The 17,796-nt window shown below is 38.0% G+C and overlaps 1 protein-coding gene across 1 annotated transcript in view; it reads left to right on the forward strand.

Moving 5' to 3' along the window:
- The first annotated feature begins 380 nt into the window (after positions 1 to 380).
- LOC109915209 (ADP-ribosylation factor-like protein 8A) overlaps positions 381 to 17,796 on the forward strand; it is a 20,555-nt gene continuing 3,139 nt past the window's right edge. Inside the window, exons 1-4 of the mRNA XM_048611988.1 lie at positions 381 to 517; positions 1,096 to 1,189; positions 5,285 to 5,352; positions 10,458 to 10,528. Coding sequence (XP_048467945.1) covers positions 480 to 517; positions 1,096 to 1,189; positions 5,285 to 5,352; positions 10,458 to 10,528 — 271 coding nt within the window. The 5' untranslated portion in view covers positions 381 to 479. The remainder of the gene's footprint in view (positions 518 to 1,095; positions 1,190 to 5,284; positions 5,353 to 10,457; positions 10,529 to 17,796) is intronic.

The raw sequence follows: 17,796 nt of genomic DNA on the forward strand, positions 1-17,796 counted from the left end.
TCATGCAGCCTGCTTATGAATATTTTCCTCCAGTCAAAGAATTAGTGATTTCTATTGACTGGCACACTTTGGGTCCTTATGAATTCGAGCCTTGTAGGATTTCAAATTACAAAGACATGATAACTTAATCGTGATTTATACTGTGATTGCTTTGCAAATCAAATGGCCATTAAAGATCCAATTTAAAATACTTGGGTCTTCAGTGTTGGGTAACCTCTGTGCAAATAGTTTTCTTTGATCTTTGTGATGCAAGTTATAACATTTTGCAGTAAAACGTCTGTGAGAGAAGAAGAAAATCACTTGTCAACTTGTTGCGTGATTGTCAGTAAGGGCAGATCTGTGACTGCCAAAGAAGGTATGGCAGGAAACAAGCTGAGCAGATTCAAACTTGGACTATATTTGTTCAAAGAATATTTTGTATTAATTGCCTCCCTTAATTTTAGCTCTGGGACATTGGCGGACAGCCTCGATTTAGAAGCATGTGGGAACGTTACTGCAGAGGAGTCAGTGCAATTGTGTAAGTACTTAAATTGTTTGATTGTTGGGGAAAATTAATTACAGTACCTATATCATTTGACAGCCCTGTTCTATCTTAAATTATTTGGTGATATCACAATGAAAGTGCCTAATGAGGTCATCTTCTCTGTCTTTCTGGTTAGATGTTAGCTGTCTCGCATTTCTTTGACCATTTCTTTCTATATCTTGTCCTTTTAAAACAATTTTCTTCACTTTCCTTTCATCCTCTTCTATTCCAAAAGCATTGTCTTGCTTGTGTTCCTGTGGGCATCAGATCATGTCTATTAATTGTGTTAAGTGAAATGATCTTTGGTGAGTATCGAGATGGACATTAAAATCAAACCCAACCCTGTGCTTATTTAATATCCACATGTTTTCATTGAACCAAGATTGACTAGCAATTGACAAGTGAATTGATTCCATCCCTAAGCTAGGGCGCCAAAACCAGTTGTACTGATTGTGAAATCTGCCTGAGCACAAATTATAAAGAGAACTTAACGTTTATTGATTAGCTACACATTAGCTGCTGTGGCTTCCAAACAGAATTTTTCATAAGTTTCACATTTGTGCATTTTTCAGCTACATGGTGGATGCTGCAGACCATGAGAAGACAGAAGCTTCAAAGAATGAACTGCATAATTTATTAGAGAAACCACAGCTGCAGGGCATCCCGGTATATTGATTCTTTTTCCATTTATAATGAATCAAACTTAGGTATTCTGAATATTTACCAAAACAAAGTCTTAGAATTGAAAGCAAATGCTTCTAGAATTTATTTTATCATTCTGATTTTGATGATGAGGTTCTACCATTGTGATGATACAGAATTTGCATTGTGCCAATGAAGATTCTGATGTAAATATTTTCAAATGTAATGTTTACAACAAATTTCTAGTCTCTGGTATTTAGACAAAAGACTTGGTGTTGTGTATGCAGGCAGCTAATACTTAGTTTTTGGTGGAATAATATCATCTTGTCCTCTTAAATTTCTTACATACTGAAAGGCAATGGTACTGGTGTTGCTTCTGGTTTATCTTTTATCTGTAAAGAGAAGCTATCTTAGTTATTGAATAGAATGCGGGTTTGACAGTAAGGCTCTAATGAAATGGTTAAAAGTATGAATTTGAGGCAATTTGAGTTTTCAGATCAATATAATGCACTAGAAACATGCTATTCTCATGACTATTATTCTACAGCAATACTCAGAAGAGTCAATTCACTGAATACAATGATGAATTATTGTTGTCAGCATTCACATTATTAGAATTGAACTATTTTTAAAGTTTTCCTTTTGAGTAAAGAGATCGTTTTAGTTACAATGTTGATCTGATTGACATCCAATAAGCAGATGTGTAGTTAGTGTGAAATGCTAAAATTATGTACCTTTTTGACTTGTGCACTTGGCCTTTCTCGTCATACAAAAGTATTGAACAAGCTCAACTTCAGAAAAGTGTCAAATTGCAAAAATGTGTACATGATACAAGTTGAAGATCTGTTTAAATTTAAACAGAAAGTGGTTGAAATACTCAACAGGTCATGTAGCATCTATGAAGAAAGAGTTGCGGTGACCTTGATATTAAATTTACGCTCTTATATCTTTGTCTTTCCTTTATGCTGAACATTTTCTGTTTTAGACTGCAGATTTCTAGCATTTTTTGTGTCTTTCCTTCTTTAAATCCATTTTAAAGTTTGCTTACTTACGCTCAAAAAAGCATAATGACTAAGGAACATTATGGACCTGTTTTGACAATGGAAGAGCATATTTAAGAAGATGGACTTAAACAGTTAGATTAAATCTAGGCTATATTGTCTGATTCTCTTTACATGGCTTTCTAAGAAGTAGTGACATGGTCTCAATAAATTATTTCTGGTATTATGACTGAGACTAAATGTTTCCTTTTCATACTGTTAAGGACAGTATACCATTTATGTTAATAGGCACATGCTTCTATTTTGTACTGCTTTCATGATGAATGAAAGCATGTCAGTGGTGATAGACTTGTAGAACTTTCTATATCTGATTCAAGCTTCTGTGTATGTGGCTAAAGCTTAGAAACCATGTGTTAATGTTTAAAAATTCCAGATTAAAGGGACGCATATCTAAAAAGTGAAACCTCAGTTTGTGCAAACTTTGTTGAGGAAAATAATATATCCTATCAATAGTTATCTGGTATTAATTTTGCATGCAAATAATTGTTCTCATTTTATTTGCTGATTTTGCTGCTTTACAACATTTAAATGATTGATGCAAGATGAAATAATTATTCAATTATTATGTTGCAGTCATTAAAATCCAAAAATGTTGTTTGCTCACTGCTTTAAATGTGTTCATGTTTGATCATTTAAGTCATGTATGAAAACAATAACATTTAATTGGTTTAAAAAAAAAGACATATTTAGGCAATGTGGGTAGACGAGGCCAGCATTTATTTTGCATCCCCAATTGCCCTTGTGAGCCACCATCTTGAACTGCTGCAGTACATGTAGTACTGTTGGGAAGTTGCTCCAGGATACAGATCCAGTGACAGTGAAGAAATGCCAATATAATTCCAAGTCAGAATGGTATGTAGTTTGGAGGAGAACTTGCAGGTGGTGGTGCTCCCATCCAACTGCTGTCCTTGGCCTTTAGATCCTCAAGGTTGTGTGTTTAGAAGGTGCTATTGAAGGAATCAATAAGTTGTTGCTTTCATTGTGTAACTGGTATACACTGCTGCACTGTGTGTATGGTGGTGATGGAAGTGCATGCCGAAGCTGTTAGATGATGTCCCAGTCATAGAGTCATACAGTCACATCATTCAGTCCAACTCATCTGTGCCTACTAGACATCCCAATCTGACCTAGTCCCATTTGGCCCATATCCCTGTAAAACTCTTGCTGTTCATATACCCATCCAAATGCATTTTAAATGTTGTAATTGCACCTGCCTCCACCACTTCCTCTGGCAGCTCATTCCATACCCTCACCACCTTTTGCGTGGAAAAAATTACTCCTCAGGTCCTTTTTTTAAAATCTTTCCCTTCTCACACTAACCCTACACCTTGTAGTTTTGGACTCCCCCACCCCAGGAAAAAGACCTTTGTCTATTCAACCTATTCACGCCCCTCATGATTTATAAACTTCTATAAGGTCACCCCTCAGCATCTTTGTATAGCTCAAACCCTCCAGTCCCATCAACAGTCATGTAAATCTTTTCTGTGCACTGAAGTTTGACAACATCCTCCCTATAGAAGGGCGACCAGGATTGCATGCATTATTCCAAAAGTAGCCTTATCAATATCCTCTGTAGCTGCAACATGACATCCCAACTCTTATACTCAATGCACTGACCACTGAAGGCAAGCGTGCCAAATGTTGTCTTCACCACCCTCTCTATCTGCGACTACTTTCAAGGAACAATGCACCTGCGCATCTAGGCCTCTTTGTTTGGCAACACTCCCCAGGATACTATCAAGTGTACACATCCTGCCCTGATTTGCCTTACCAAACATTTATCCAAATTAAACTCCATCTGCCACTCCTTGCCCCACTGGCCCATCTGATCAAGGTCCCATTGTACACTGGGATCATCTTAACTCTCCACTACACCACCTATTTTGGTGCCATCTGCAAATGTACTAACCATAGTACATTCGCATCCAAATCATTTATATAAGGTAAGTAGGCTGTTTTGGCTTCTGAGCTTTGTCAGCAGCAGGCAGACTTTGTAGAGTCTGGAGTTGTTACTCTCTAGAGAGTTCCTAATCTCTGACCTTCTCTCGTAGCTACAGATTTATAGGGCTGGCTCAGAAGTTTCTAGGGGGTGAAATTTGCCTCTGTGTGGGTTCTTTTTAACGTGTGTTGAATGAGATGCTCTGACTTACCACAGTGTCTTGGAGGTGCAAGGTCTTTGTCCAATGGCATTGATAACTAAGATGATTGGCAACCAGAGTCTGCTGTGCAGTCAAATGGTCATATGTTGTCCTAACTATGCTTATCTCCTTCCTCACCACCACCCCCAAAACAAAATCTTGGAGTCCACGGTCTGTCTGTCTTGTGAGTTGCTGTCAAAATGACAAAAGTGTATCAATCAGCTCTGTCATATCAGCAAAGAACCTGCTGCCGCAATAGGCTGCATGCTTCACAAATGCCTATTCAGATCCTTCCCCTATGTTAACTTTGCTTCTCTGCCCTATGCGCTTTTAATTTTTGATGTGGAGATTTGGTGTCTGGCCTCGCCTCCCCTCCCTGCTGTTGTAAATGACTGTCTCAGCCTCTCTCATCACTGCTCCCAATTCTGAAGCTGCTCTGCCTTGCCCAGCTCCATCTCTCTCGCGCTCTCTCTACTCTTTTCTTTTCATCTCAGCCAATCATTTATCTGTTTTTCTTTGTCACATCTTGAGTTGATTCATGGCACAGCAGCTGCTGTTCCCTGGCTGCATTTTCACTCCCTCTGCATTGCCTTGGTCCCCACTGTTCCCTGACTGAAGGAAATGCCTAAATTTAAAATGTACATTTTTCTTTTGTATTTGCCTCCAAGTACTTATAATAATAAATTCAAAATTTCTATTTTAAATGAAAAAGAAACTTCACTGCCACGTACTTTAAATGATCCATTTTAGCAATGCTGAGGATCAGTAGGGTGTTTATTTAGAGGCAAGTTTTTATTAGTTTCACTACTTTTAGCCTCAGGGAGAGTCTTTGCATTCAATATGAACTCTTTATAAAATTTCACTGATGTAAATATTCACAAGGCACGACTTGTTGAATAATCTGGCAAATCTCTCTTTAGGTGCTCGTTCTTGGGAATAAGCGAGACCTACCTGAGGCATTGGATGAAAAAGAACTGATTGAAAGAATGTGAGTGGCATGCTTTTATGGTGTCAGTCTCCATTTGCAATTCATCTCATTAACTTTCAAAGAAAATAGCTAATGATTGTACTTGCAATTCGTGTGTTAAACGTAAAATATATCCCAAAGTACTGAGCACGTGCAAATAGATGTTGAACAGCAGTAGCTATATTGTCACATGGCAGAAAGTCAACAGGGTTGATCTTAAGCTTTTAAAGGCAGAGGAGGTGTGGAGTGACCCTAGATAGCAAGTCTACTGTAGCTGATGACTGCCACTTGTGATAGAGAAGATAGGAATGTACTGGAGGCCATAAAACCCTTATGGGTACAAGCTTGGATGTCAGACTGGAGGAACTTACACATTTTGACTGAGATGGCTGCAATGGGACTGTAAATTAAGTTGAGGATTTTAAATTCTGTATTAGAGAATAATAATGTAGTGTAGATAACAAGGTGCAGAGCTGGATGAACACAACAGGCCAAGCAGCACCAGAGGAGCAGGAAAGCTGAAGCTTCGGGCCTAGACCCTCATTCAGAAATGGGAGAGGGGAAGGGGGTTCTGAAATAAATAGGGAGAGGGGGGGAGGCGGATAGAAGATGGATGGGGAGAAGATAGGTGGAGAGGAGACAGGTCAAAGAGGCGGGAATGGAGCCAGTAAAGGTGAGTGTAGGTGGCGAGTTAGGGAGGGGATAGGTCAGTCCAGGGAGGACAGACAGGTCAAGGGGGTGGGATGAGGCTAGTAGGTATCCCCTCCTCCCACCTCAAGCCCCACCCCCATCTCCTACCTACTAAATATTGTATGAATTACTGTGTTGAACAATAAAAGTGGGAGGTCATCGAAGCAAGTGTGGTAGAAGCAAAGTCTGAAGTTACTGAAAGAGTGGTTAAGAATTTCACTCGAGTTGGATGAGCAAAGGCAAATCATGTGAATATGGAGGGAAATGATCTTAGTCTGTTGAACGTACACAATAGAATCAAAGTCTAGTTGGCAGGAATAAAGTACCAGTTCTGGTTCATTCAGCCTTGATATTGATGGATATTCTGTTAACTGAAGTTGTACAGACACATTTGGAGAGAGATTTTTAATCAGCACATTATGAGATGCCTTTGGAATAAATAGGATCAAACCCAGACCCTCTAGCTCAGAAGTAGGGACACTACCACTGTGCCACAAGACCCTCCAAAATGGTTACCATTAGAGAATCTTTAATTCTAGTTTTATTGAATCTAAATTCCATTTGCCACAGCAATAAAAGTAGGATATGAGCTACAACTTGAATCGTTGGGGGAGGTGGGGTTGGTGACTTTGACCCATTTGTGCAATGGATTGAGTGGCAATTGGACTCAGGCTTTCTTCTCCAATTGCCTTTGAGATGAGTACAGAACTAATACAGTACTATTCACTGTGGATCTTTTGGGGAATAATATGGTTAGAGTTAGGGCAGTAATTAAGATGATGGAGGGAGGTGGCTGACATTTTAGAGTTGTTTGGTAGTTATGACTGGAAGAGAGTGGTTAACTACTTTAGGCAGCAGGACAGCAAAGATGTTTTCGGTGCTTAAGTGCCCTCTGGTTATTGACCTCTTTACTGATAGCAAATGTGTCTTCCGATCCACACTATATTCCTCCATATTCTTATAGAGCTCTAATCAGTCTGCTTCTTGACTTCTGCTGCTCTGAGGAAAACAACCCCAGCCTATCCAATCTTTCCTCCATAGCTCAGACCCTCCATCACAGGGAGAATTCTAAAAAAATCTTCTCTGCAGCCTCATGTAATCACATCCTTCACATAATATGACCAGAACTGTACACATTACTGCAGCTATGGCATGGCCAGCATTTTAAACTGTTCTAACATAGCCTCCTTGTTCTTGTGTTCTCTCCCTCAGCTAATAAAGGCAAGTACCCATGTGCCTTTTTAATCACCTTATCTACCTATCATGCTACCATGAGGCATTTGTGGATATACACACCAAGGTTTTTCTGATCTTCAGTACTTTCCAGGATCCTGCCATCCAATCCCTGTCTTGTTAGTCCTTCCCAAGTGCATTACCTCACTCATTTCTGGGTTGAATTTCATTTGTCACTGCTCTGTCCTGCTGACCAGTCCACTGTATCCCCCTTCAGTTTATGGCTATTCTCACTATTTACCGCCATAACAATTTTAGCAATCGTTTTGACTATACCACCTACATTTTAGTCCAAGCCATAAATATATATTCACACATAGCAAGAGCCCCAGCACGGAGTCAAATTTATATGCTGTAAATGAAGGTTTTAATGAACCTTACTCAATGTTTATTTTAAACAGTTATATTTCAAAAGTTTAACACATTTATTTGAAAGTGGTTATAGGTAAAGGGGTTACCTGCAAATGAAGTTGCAAATGGACAAGAAAAGAAATTAGATTTTAGGTGAGCATTGAACTAAGCAAAGTGACCAAATTCAGGTGAAGGAATTAATTTGGCTTTTGGAACCCAGTTGTCAAAGGGGTAATGAGTGGAAAATTGGCAAAGTGGCTCAGAACAGTGATATTTCAAATTGGTGCATGTACACAGTGGTGTTCCTCTGAGTGCAGTTTTTGATTATTGATTACCTATATTTGCATATACATGAAACACACACAAGCAATAAAGACAGGTTAGGATCCAGCTAGATTTATTGTGGGCAATTCTGAGCATCAGGCTCAAAATCTTATTAAGGCTCTAGAGAAATTTACTAGAATAGCATCTTAAAAACTGTGCAGAAGCTGGGTTTTTTCTCTTGAGGTTGTTAAGATTAAGGTGAGATTTAATAGATGTGTTCAGAATTGTAAAGGGCTTTAGTAGACAAAATAAGGATATATTGTTTCTAGTGACAGAAGGATTTGACAGAGGAGACAGATTTAAGGTAATTGTTGCAAGAACCAGAGATGAGAAGCAAAACTTGTGGTTATAAATGAATGCACAGTTAAATATTTTACTGAATCTTATCCAATGTCCATTTTAAGCAGCTGTGTAAGTGAAACAGGCATTTGGAAGCAGTGTGCATTTTTTTTTAAGAGGACATCTAGTTATCCAAGTCATTTTGGCCAAACCTATAGTTTGTGCAATCAACTAGGATGCAGATGTCTTGACCTGTTCGTTGTGCAAAGATTAGTCTCATTAGTTAACCTGCCGAATCTTGCTGATGAGCTGCTTAGTTGAACAACCTTTGTTTTAAAGCAGTTTGTTAACAACCTAGTATTTTTGTAAATAGTGTTTCACTGCTTGATTTTTGGCAGTTTTCTGTCGTTCTATAGGAATATTATGAAATGAACAATCCTCCAAAATGATGACATTTTGATACACTTAATTTTCTAGGACAGTGTACTGTTTTTTTTGAATAGTTCTGACATTAGAAATGCACCATAGCAGATGCAGACCCAGTATGGAGTTAGACGCTTCCTGGTGGTACCTATAAACTGAATGTTCAATCCAGTATTTCAAAATAATGAATTGAACATTTTGGCATAAGAGTATGTCTCAAAACACCAGTGAGGTGTTTGAGACAATAGCATTTGACACATTTATGTTTTGCAGAACTGAACAATGAATTTTAAATCAGGTTTTAAAGAGAAATGAAATGTAATTGAGTTCTCCATAAGTAGATTTAGTGAATTTGTCTAGTGAAAAATCTCTCATTTTACTGGTCAACAGTTAAGTAGATATTTCTAATTTACCATTGTAATTGCTCATCCCTCAGTAGTTTGCATTCCTAACATTGTCCGACTGCATTGCTGCCTCACATTTGCCTGTTGAAACACTTTCCATGCCTTTGTTAGCACAAGACGTGACTGTGTCAACTCACTCCTGGCTAGCCAATCATCCACCTACCATTAATTTGAGTTCATCCAAATTTTTGCTACCAGTGTCCTGACTCCTACCCATTCTTATTTGCTTATCATTCATCACATATTGGCTCCCAGTTAAATAATGCCTTGGTTTAAAATTTTCATTTGTGTTTTCACTTCTTTCCTCCTACCCAAGTTTATCATTGTAATCATCTTCAGCTCTTAGATATTTGTGCTCACCCATTCTTGTCTCTCTTTCATCCGTGACTTTGTTCCTTCAGTATTGATGATTGTGCTTTCAGCTGTTAAAGCTCTAAGTGAAATTATGTCGCTCCCTCTCGTTCCTCCTATAAAATGTTCCCTGAACCTTTTCACCTGATTTTTGGTCATGTGCCCCATTATCTCCTTGTGTGATTCAGCACAAGATTTTATTTGATAATGCTGTGAAGCACTTTGTAACATTATACAAGTTAAAGCTGTTATTTAAATAGTTTGTTGTAAAGCACATCTGAAATTTTTCATTAGCCAATACAACAAATACAAATAAAGTGCATAAACCAAACTGCATGAATCACTGTTGCTGGCTGAGGTGTTTTCTTCATTTTGAAGTGAATCACAACTAAAATGTCCCTCTTTCAAATACCCAATACCTTAATGAGAATTCATTTCGTGGAATCATGCGCATATCATGAGTTTTGAAATTGAAAACATTTGCAAATCAGAGCACCTGCTTCATAGAATGTACGAGGGCTGAATTAATGGATTATCCCTCCAATTGAATGACAGCTGAATTGGTTGTTTGGCAATGATGCAGCACACCAAGTAAAGTTTCTGTAGCAATGTGCTCCTTGCTCCACCTAGAGGTGACTTTCCGACAAAGAACAGCCTTACAAATATTCATCAAAACATGCCCCAGGTGGATATCACTGCATTGCAATTTCATAACAATGTAGGTAATAAAACTGGCATTAAATCTTTACATTTTAAAACTAAAATGCTAAGTATAATAATAAAGTATTGCATTTATCTAGCTATAGGAACCTTTTTGAGGAATTTTGTTTCTGTTGCCATACTTTCTAAAAGACTGGAAAAGATTGTTAGTTAACTATTGTGAAAATAAAGTCATTTACCTGTTGAACTACAATTCTTTTTGGTAAGGTTAAATTGATTTATTTGCATATCAGTAATATAAAGCCAATCATATTGAATTTTTGATGTAGACATTACCAGTTGCATTGTTAGTACATTGATTTATTTTTTAAAAAAGCAATATTTAATTTTCCCTTTATTTCGTGGTATTAGGAACCTGTCTGCTATCCAAGATCGAGAAATCTGTTGCTATTCCATCTCCTGTAAGGAAAAGGATAACATAGGTAAGCAATTATGGACAAGATTGTGCTTTCACTTTCAAGGGATGTCTTTAGATAGTGAAGCCCATCTTTGATTTCTTTCAAAATTTTGGTACTTTTCATTAGAGCTGAATCAAATCCAAGTCCCACCTTCAAAATAATAGAAAATCCTCATGGAAAAGCAGACCTAAAATAATTGACCTTTTCTAATATAAATTATTTCGTTCATCGAGAAGATGTTCTGAGATGCTTTATTGAGAAATTGCCTATACAGAGAAGTAGTGAAAACTAGGAATGGTAACTAATATTAACACAATTTTGAAGAAGCTCTTAAAAGGAGTGAGTGAGGTATGTGGAGCTGTTTGTGGACAGAATGCCAGACTATATCGCCAGAATGGTTGAAAGTTTTTCTACTGATGGAGTGGCAGAAGGAAAGTTCACACAAGAACTGAATTGGAAGATTTTAGGCAACAGTTTGGAATGCTGAAAGAATTCACAACGTGAATCTATTTGGCGTCTTGGAGAGGTCCACTGTAGAGGAGATTCAGTGGAGCAGGCAGATGAGGCCAGCCCTTTTGGAAGACAGGTTATGGAGCAATGATATACAGCAGAGTATGTCATTTGTGTCTTTGACAGTTTTTGTCTTTTAGTCTTGCTATGATAAACAGCATGAATAGCGAATGAAAGGATTGGATTGGATTGATGAACATAAATCTTTGAGGTTACGACTTATTCAAGAATCTTAGGTTGGATATGTCAAAGATGCATTATTCAAAGCAAAGATGATGCTTTTTGAAAGCAAGGGGCACTGTCTGATATTTGGTCAGAAGTTAAAGTCTGAATGTTCAGAGGATTTGGAAATGGATCTCTTAAGCAGATAAACCTGGAAAGTGAAAGTGAGGGCAAAGAAAGGGGAAAAGCTGCCTTTTCTTTTTACATGTTGTGTTCAAGCCTTTTCTTCGAGGATGTTTTGAATGTCATCTTTTGTGCATAAGCAACAATGATGTGCAGTTTTAAAATGTTGTGAATGAATTCCTGGGTAAACACGATGTGCTTCATTCAAACCTCGAGCATTACGATACTGTGGTGTGTCTTGTCCAGAGCTCCTTTCAGTTCACCTATTGTTCGGTTTATCAGCTTGTTCAGAGCCAATACAAGATATTTTACAATCGGCAATGTAACGCTCTGCAGGGTTCAGAGTTTGTGTATTTATTAAGTCAGCTGCTGGAATTAATTTGCAATTTGAAACATGGAGGAGCAGTTGGAATGTCCATTGTTTCATTAATTTGGAACTTCTATTTCAACATAAATTGTAAAATTCTGTAACACTGTAAAGAGCTGATGCTCAGCTTTCGCATTCTGATGCAGGGAATGGACTTGGGCAGTGAGGGTCTAATATTCATGTACTGTCATTTCTCATAAGTCCCAAAGTTTTTCATAAGAAATACATAATGAATTGCAGCCACTGTTAACGCGAATATAATGGAGACATTTTATTCTAAATCCTGCAAACAATAATGAGGTGAATGGCTTGCTGTTAATTTAATTAATTTAAATCCATTTAGAATTTTATAGAGTTCTGAGATCGCCATCATTTTTCTAAGTTTGAATCAATATCGTCCAAACCATTCAAGTCTCTTTTCATACGTCTGTCCTGCCATCCCAGAAATCATTGTGGTAAATCTTTGTTGCATTCTGTCCATAGCCAGAACATACATCTTCAGTTAAGGAGACTAAAACTATACGCAATACTCCAGGTCTGGACTTAACAAGGCCGTGTACAATTGCAAAGATTTAAACAAGGAGCACGAGTAGGCCACTCAGCCCTTCAAGTCTGCTCTGCCATTCAATAAGGTCCTATCCAGTCTGATACTAACCACAACTTTGCATTTCTGCATAACCCTGATAATCTTTAACCGCTTGGTAATCAAGAATCTATATATCCGTGTCTTAAATATATTTAAGGATTCTATATCCACTTCCTTTCGAGGAAGGGAATTCCAAAGACACTCTACCTTCGGAGATTAGAAAAAAAGTGCTGCTTCATTTCTACGTTAAATGGGTGTAGCTTTATTTTTAACCTGACCTCTACTTCTAGACTTTCCTACAAGAGGAAATATTCTCTCAACATCATCTGATCAAGTCTCCTAAGGATATTATGTTTCAATTAAGTTACCTCTGACTTTCTACACTCTAATGGATAGAGTTCTATGCTCAAACCAATTTGTTCATTCCAAGTAGTAGTCTAGTAAACCTTCTCTGAATTGCTTCCAACGCATTAACATCCTTCTGCAAGTACAGTGAGCAGTACTCCAGAGATGGTCTCTCCAATACCCTATATAACTAAAGCATAACCACTCTATGCTTGCATTCAGTTCCCCTTGTAATACACCATAACATTCTATTAGCTTTCTTGATTGCTTGCTGTATTTGAACACTAATCTTGGGTGATTCATGCACTTAGACACCTAGCTCTCTCTGCATCTTAGAGTTCTGCAGCATCTCGCAATTTAGATAATATGCTAAATTATTCTTTCTGCCAAAATGGGTAATTTAATCCTTTCTCACATTGTACTCGCATTTGCCAGATTTTTGCCCATTCACCTTAACCTATCAATATCCTTTCTTAGGTTGATTACATCCTCTTCATAACCCCTTTCCTACCTATCTTGGTCATCATCAAATTTAGCTGCTCTACCTTCGATCCATTCATCCATATCATTTTAGATAAATTAAACAGTTTTGAGGCCCTAGCATAATAGCTTTGTTGCAGTATTTGCATCATCTTGATATGAAGGCCAGCATACCATTTGCTTTCTTCAATGCCTGCTGCACCTTCATTCTTGCTTTCAATGACTGGTATACAAGGACATTTTATTTTTGTTGGGCCCCCTCCCTACTTTCTCAATCTACTGTCCTTCAGATAATCTGCCTCTCTGCTTTTGCTACCGAAATGGATAACCTCTCATTTATCTGCATTACGTTTCATCTACCATGCATTTGCCCATTCACTCAACTCGTTCAAACCATGCTGAAGCATCTCTGCATCCTCCTTACAACTCATCCTCCCTATGTATAGTGAAAGCTGGGATCCAAGCAGTGATCACTCTGCTACCCCAACAGTCACTGCCTGCCACTGGAGAAAAAGACCTGTTTTATTCCTACTTTGTGTTTCCTGTCTACTAACCAGTTCCCTATTCATATCCGCCCACTACCCCCTATCCCATGTGCTTTAATTTTACATGCTAATTTCTTATTGAAAGTCTTCTGAAAGTCCTAGTAAACCACATCCACTGGCTCTCCCTTATCAATTTTTCCAGTTACAACTGATATAACAGGCATGTGTTAACAAAAGCTCTTTTTCAAAATAGCTGGCACATACCTCTACACGTGAAAAGCTTGTGCTTCATCTCCCATGTTTTACCCAGGCAGTTACAACCCTACATGGTGCATCCCTGATCTCAGTAACAAATTTAATATTTAAAAATTGGCAGTGTTTGTTGCTGTAGTATAGTAGCTCATGAAAAACCTAAACACCCCTAAACTTGACATTTCATATCCATTTGTAAGGAATTCATTACTTTAGTAGTTTGAAGTTTCCTTGGATCCCAGTTAGCTGAATATTCCTTTGTCAGATTTAAAAATGATTCCTCTCCTTAGCAGCCTGTCTCTACAACTGTACCATTGCAGCTTCTTTCTCCCATTCTCTCCCACTGCTAGCTACCTCCTCATATCGCTTCTATCCCTTTCTGTCTCATCTTTCCCTTCAACCCACCTCTTGCTGCTACTGCTGCTTCCCTTTCCACCCACTTGTTGTTTCTTTCTCTTATAGCCTTCCAATCTCTTGTAGCTGCCTCCTTCTCTCCACTCACGTTTTGAATTCTCCTCTTCGCCCTACCCCGCCTATCATTTGGAGCTCCAAGAGTCAGCCGAAGTCCCTTCTGACCTTTTCAAAAGGCACTCCAGTAAAAGATCCAAATCCCAAACACTGGCAGCACTCAGTATCTGTCTCAGCACCTGTACATTGTTCTTGCCCCCTGGATCTTGGCTTCTCGTTCCCAGAAAAATGTATGCTCCTTGTGACAGCCTCAATGCCAGCACTGATTTTAGTTGCTGCTTGCTGGTTCTCCAAGTGCACATTGTTTCTTTCCTAGGTTTACTGCTGATACTTGCTGCTAATGATATTATAGGTGAGGAACAATTTCTCACCATTTTTCCACATTCTGTTTACTGTTATGAACCCAGCTGATGCTACTATTGACCAATCAGATCCCAGGATGAAAGTGGGCTTGTTGGATGGTATTGGTTTTGAATTTAATGTACTTGTCTTTCATTGAAGTATAAACACACAAGGATGGAGGTCTAGTTTTACAAATAGTACAGAAGTTTACTGAGCCAAAGAAATAAAATCTCCCTCTAAATAGCAGTTTGGAAGATTGTGAAATACATAAAGCAAAATCACATCTGTTTGCTAAAACCATCACTCTACAGTTACTTAAAAAGCAAAGAAATTTCTTTTCCCTATAAAATTTGTGTAGGTCTTAAGTCAACTTTCTTCTCATATCCAGACCTAAGTTGTGCGGCTTTTTTCATTGACAACATGCACAATTGAGAGCTTAGACTTTTTAGTCTTTTAATAGTTAGAGGATAATTTCCAACTAAATACTCCTGATCTGGAAGTTTCGTGCACAAAACTCTCCCTGAGAGAACTTATTTCCTCATTGCTTTGAACAATCTTATCTTCCAGGATAGACTGTACTGACTTCTACCTTCAGACTTTCAACTGCTCAAAAGCCTTCAAATCTTTGGGTTTTTCTAATCAAAATCAATTTTTGATTATTCTAAACTTGAAATCAAGCTAATATTTTCTATCCTGTTGTAAATGCTCATAATATAAACTTCCATTAACACTCCAAGAGGCACATACTGGTTTAAAACAATGGTTCTGGAAAAGTTGACCTCATAGAATCACAGGTGTGTTACAGCACAAAAGGAAACTGTTTATGTTAACATGTGTCTCTGGCTCTCCAAATGAGCTTTGTGACTTAAAATCATTCTTTTGCCTTTGTCCCATACCTTTATACATCATTTATATCCAAATAATCATCTAATACCCATCTTGGGACTCTTGTGGGTGCAGTAGTTGTCTCCCTACTTCTGAGCCAGGAGGCTTGGGTTGAAGTCCCACCTGTTCCAGAAGTGTGAGATACATCTCTGAACAAGTTGATTAGAAAATATCTCCAAAGCCTGTTTTGATGGCCTCAATTGAACCTGCCTGAAGCAAACTTCCAGGCAGTGTATTCCAGATCAATAACAATCATTGTATTAAAAAAAGTTTGTTTTAAATCTCATCATATATGCCTATTTTTCAAATCACTTTAAATCTCTGCTCCTTTGTTCTTAATCCTTTAATGAGCTGGAACAGTTTTCTGTGCCTATACCATCCAGCCCCCTTAAGATCTCTTAATTACCTTTTCTCCAAGGACAGTAGTACCAACCTCTTCAATCTATCCTCGTAAATTTTTTAAAGTAGGTTAAAAATTGCAGGCACACAATTTTTGCCCAAGGATGTGATATTTTGTTCATACTTAATTTTTTGGCGTGAATTCACGGTTTGTGATTTCATGGCTACCAAGGATTTACTGTATAACAGGAAAAGCTGGAATCCCAACACAGATCTCTGGGTCTTCACTCCAAAGCTTACTCTAGCCCAAAAAATACTCATTGACCATTATTCATGGTTTCCAATCACTCAGCCAATTTTTATTTATGCTGCTGGTTAATTTTTAAACCTTTCACCCAAATAGACCAACACTTGCGTTTAAACTTTGCACCCAGCGTCGGTGTATTTTGATCATTTGTCTTAATGATGCTAAAAGAAGCCTCAGTTTCCTTGAAGACTTGTCACTATTCTAGCGTCTTTTTAGTTGCTTCCATTAGTTACTTTCCCAGGGGAGGTCAGATGATATCTTCAGGCCCAGGATCTTGTAAGTTCAGTATTGGATATGTTAACAGAATAGTGGTAATTTGAAGACACAATTGTTCGTATTGCTCTGCCACTATCTGTTCATGATGATCAGTACTGAAAATAATGAACTATTTGTCTTACTGTTACACAATCTATTGGCTTCTCTTCACACTGATTTTGCACCACTTGTCTTGCAGATCGGGAATTAACTGTTGTTTAGGGCATGGCTGAATCAGCCACAAAACATAGGTCATTAGGATCATGTGTCATTGAGATTAAATGTCTGTTGGATAGTGTTGGGTTCATGCTGTGTATTTGTGAAAGTTGCTGTGTGGTGCAGGCTGGCGATTTTTTATTTTCCTTGTACATCAATGTTTATTCAATGTTGTTGAAAAGATATGAGGTTTGGAGCAACAGTGGCTGGAGGGACATTTTAAAAGACAGCTTCAATGTGTTTATAATAATCTTGAATAAGTACTGTATAAACCCCTTTCACCACACAAAACCTACTCAGCATTTTATGTGGCTGTTGCAGTGCTGCAATTCTGTTTGGAAAAATTCTGCTCAAAACCTCTTGTCTTGGATTTTGCTGCTGCTCTTTGTTACATGGGATATCTCTGAAATGTAGGGAGCCTTTATTCCCCGTGCTTTGGCCCAGCTAAGTTCCTATTTTTCTTTAAAATCCCGGAAGCATCTTTGTAGTGAAAGAGATTTTTCCTTAACGTACAGTCTCTGATCTGAGCACTTTCTGTACCACTGGATGAGCTGCACACTTCAATATTGTGGTTGTTGCTTAATTTGCATTCAGTAGTTGATCTGGTGTAGAATAAAGGTGGATGACACTGTAATATCCACAAGGATACATTTGTGAAACAGTAAATATATTGAGAGAGCACTAAGAATTTGGTAATCTCTCATTTGATTCTGTAGTGGAGGTCAGTCGTAACAATGATGCATTTATTAATAGAATTAAAATTGGGTTTATTGTCATGTGTACAGTGAAATGTGTGCAATGTCACCACACAAGGCACCATCTTAGGTACAAAGTACCTAGGTACTAAAATAGATTAGGTATAACAATGGAGAAATAAAGAGAAAAATTTAAAAGTTCTACATTACGGTTATCCACAGTATAAATTGGGAAGATAAAGAAGTAAAGTTAAAGATAAATGTTAATGTAATAGCATAATTCTCATTACTGTTCTAATAATTGGTCTCTAGGCTAACAATCTGGCAGTATGTAAGGTTTTGGAGTAGATTTGTAGCTCGGCTTGTGGGTGTTGAGGTTGGTTGGCTCGCCGAGCTGGTTTGTTGTTCCGCAGAC

Source organism: Rhincodon typus, chromosome 25, assembly GCF_021869965.1.
Source record: "Rhincodon typus isolate 14 chromosome 25, sRhiTyp1.1, whole genome shotgun sequence".
NCBI classification, from domain to species: Eukaryota; Metazoa; Chordata; class Chondrichthyes; order Orectolobiformes; family Rhincodontidae; genus Rhincodon; species Rhincodon typus.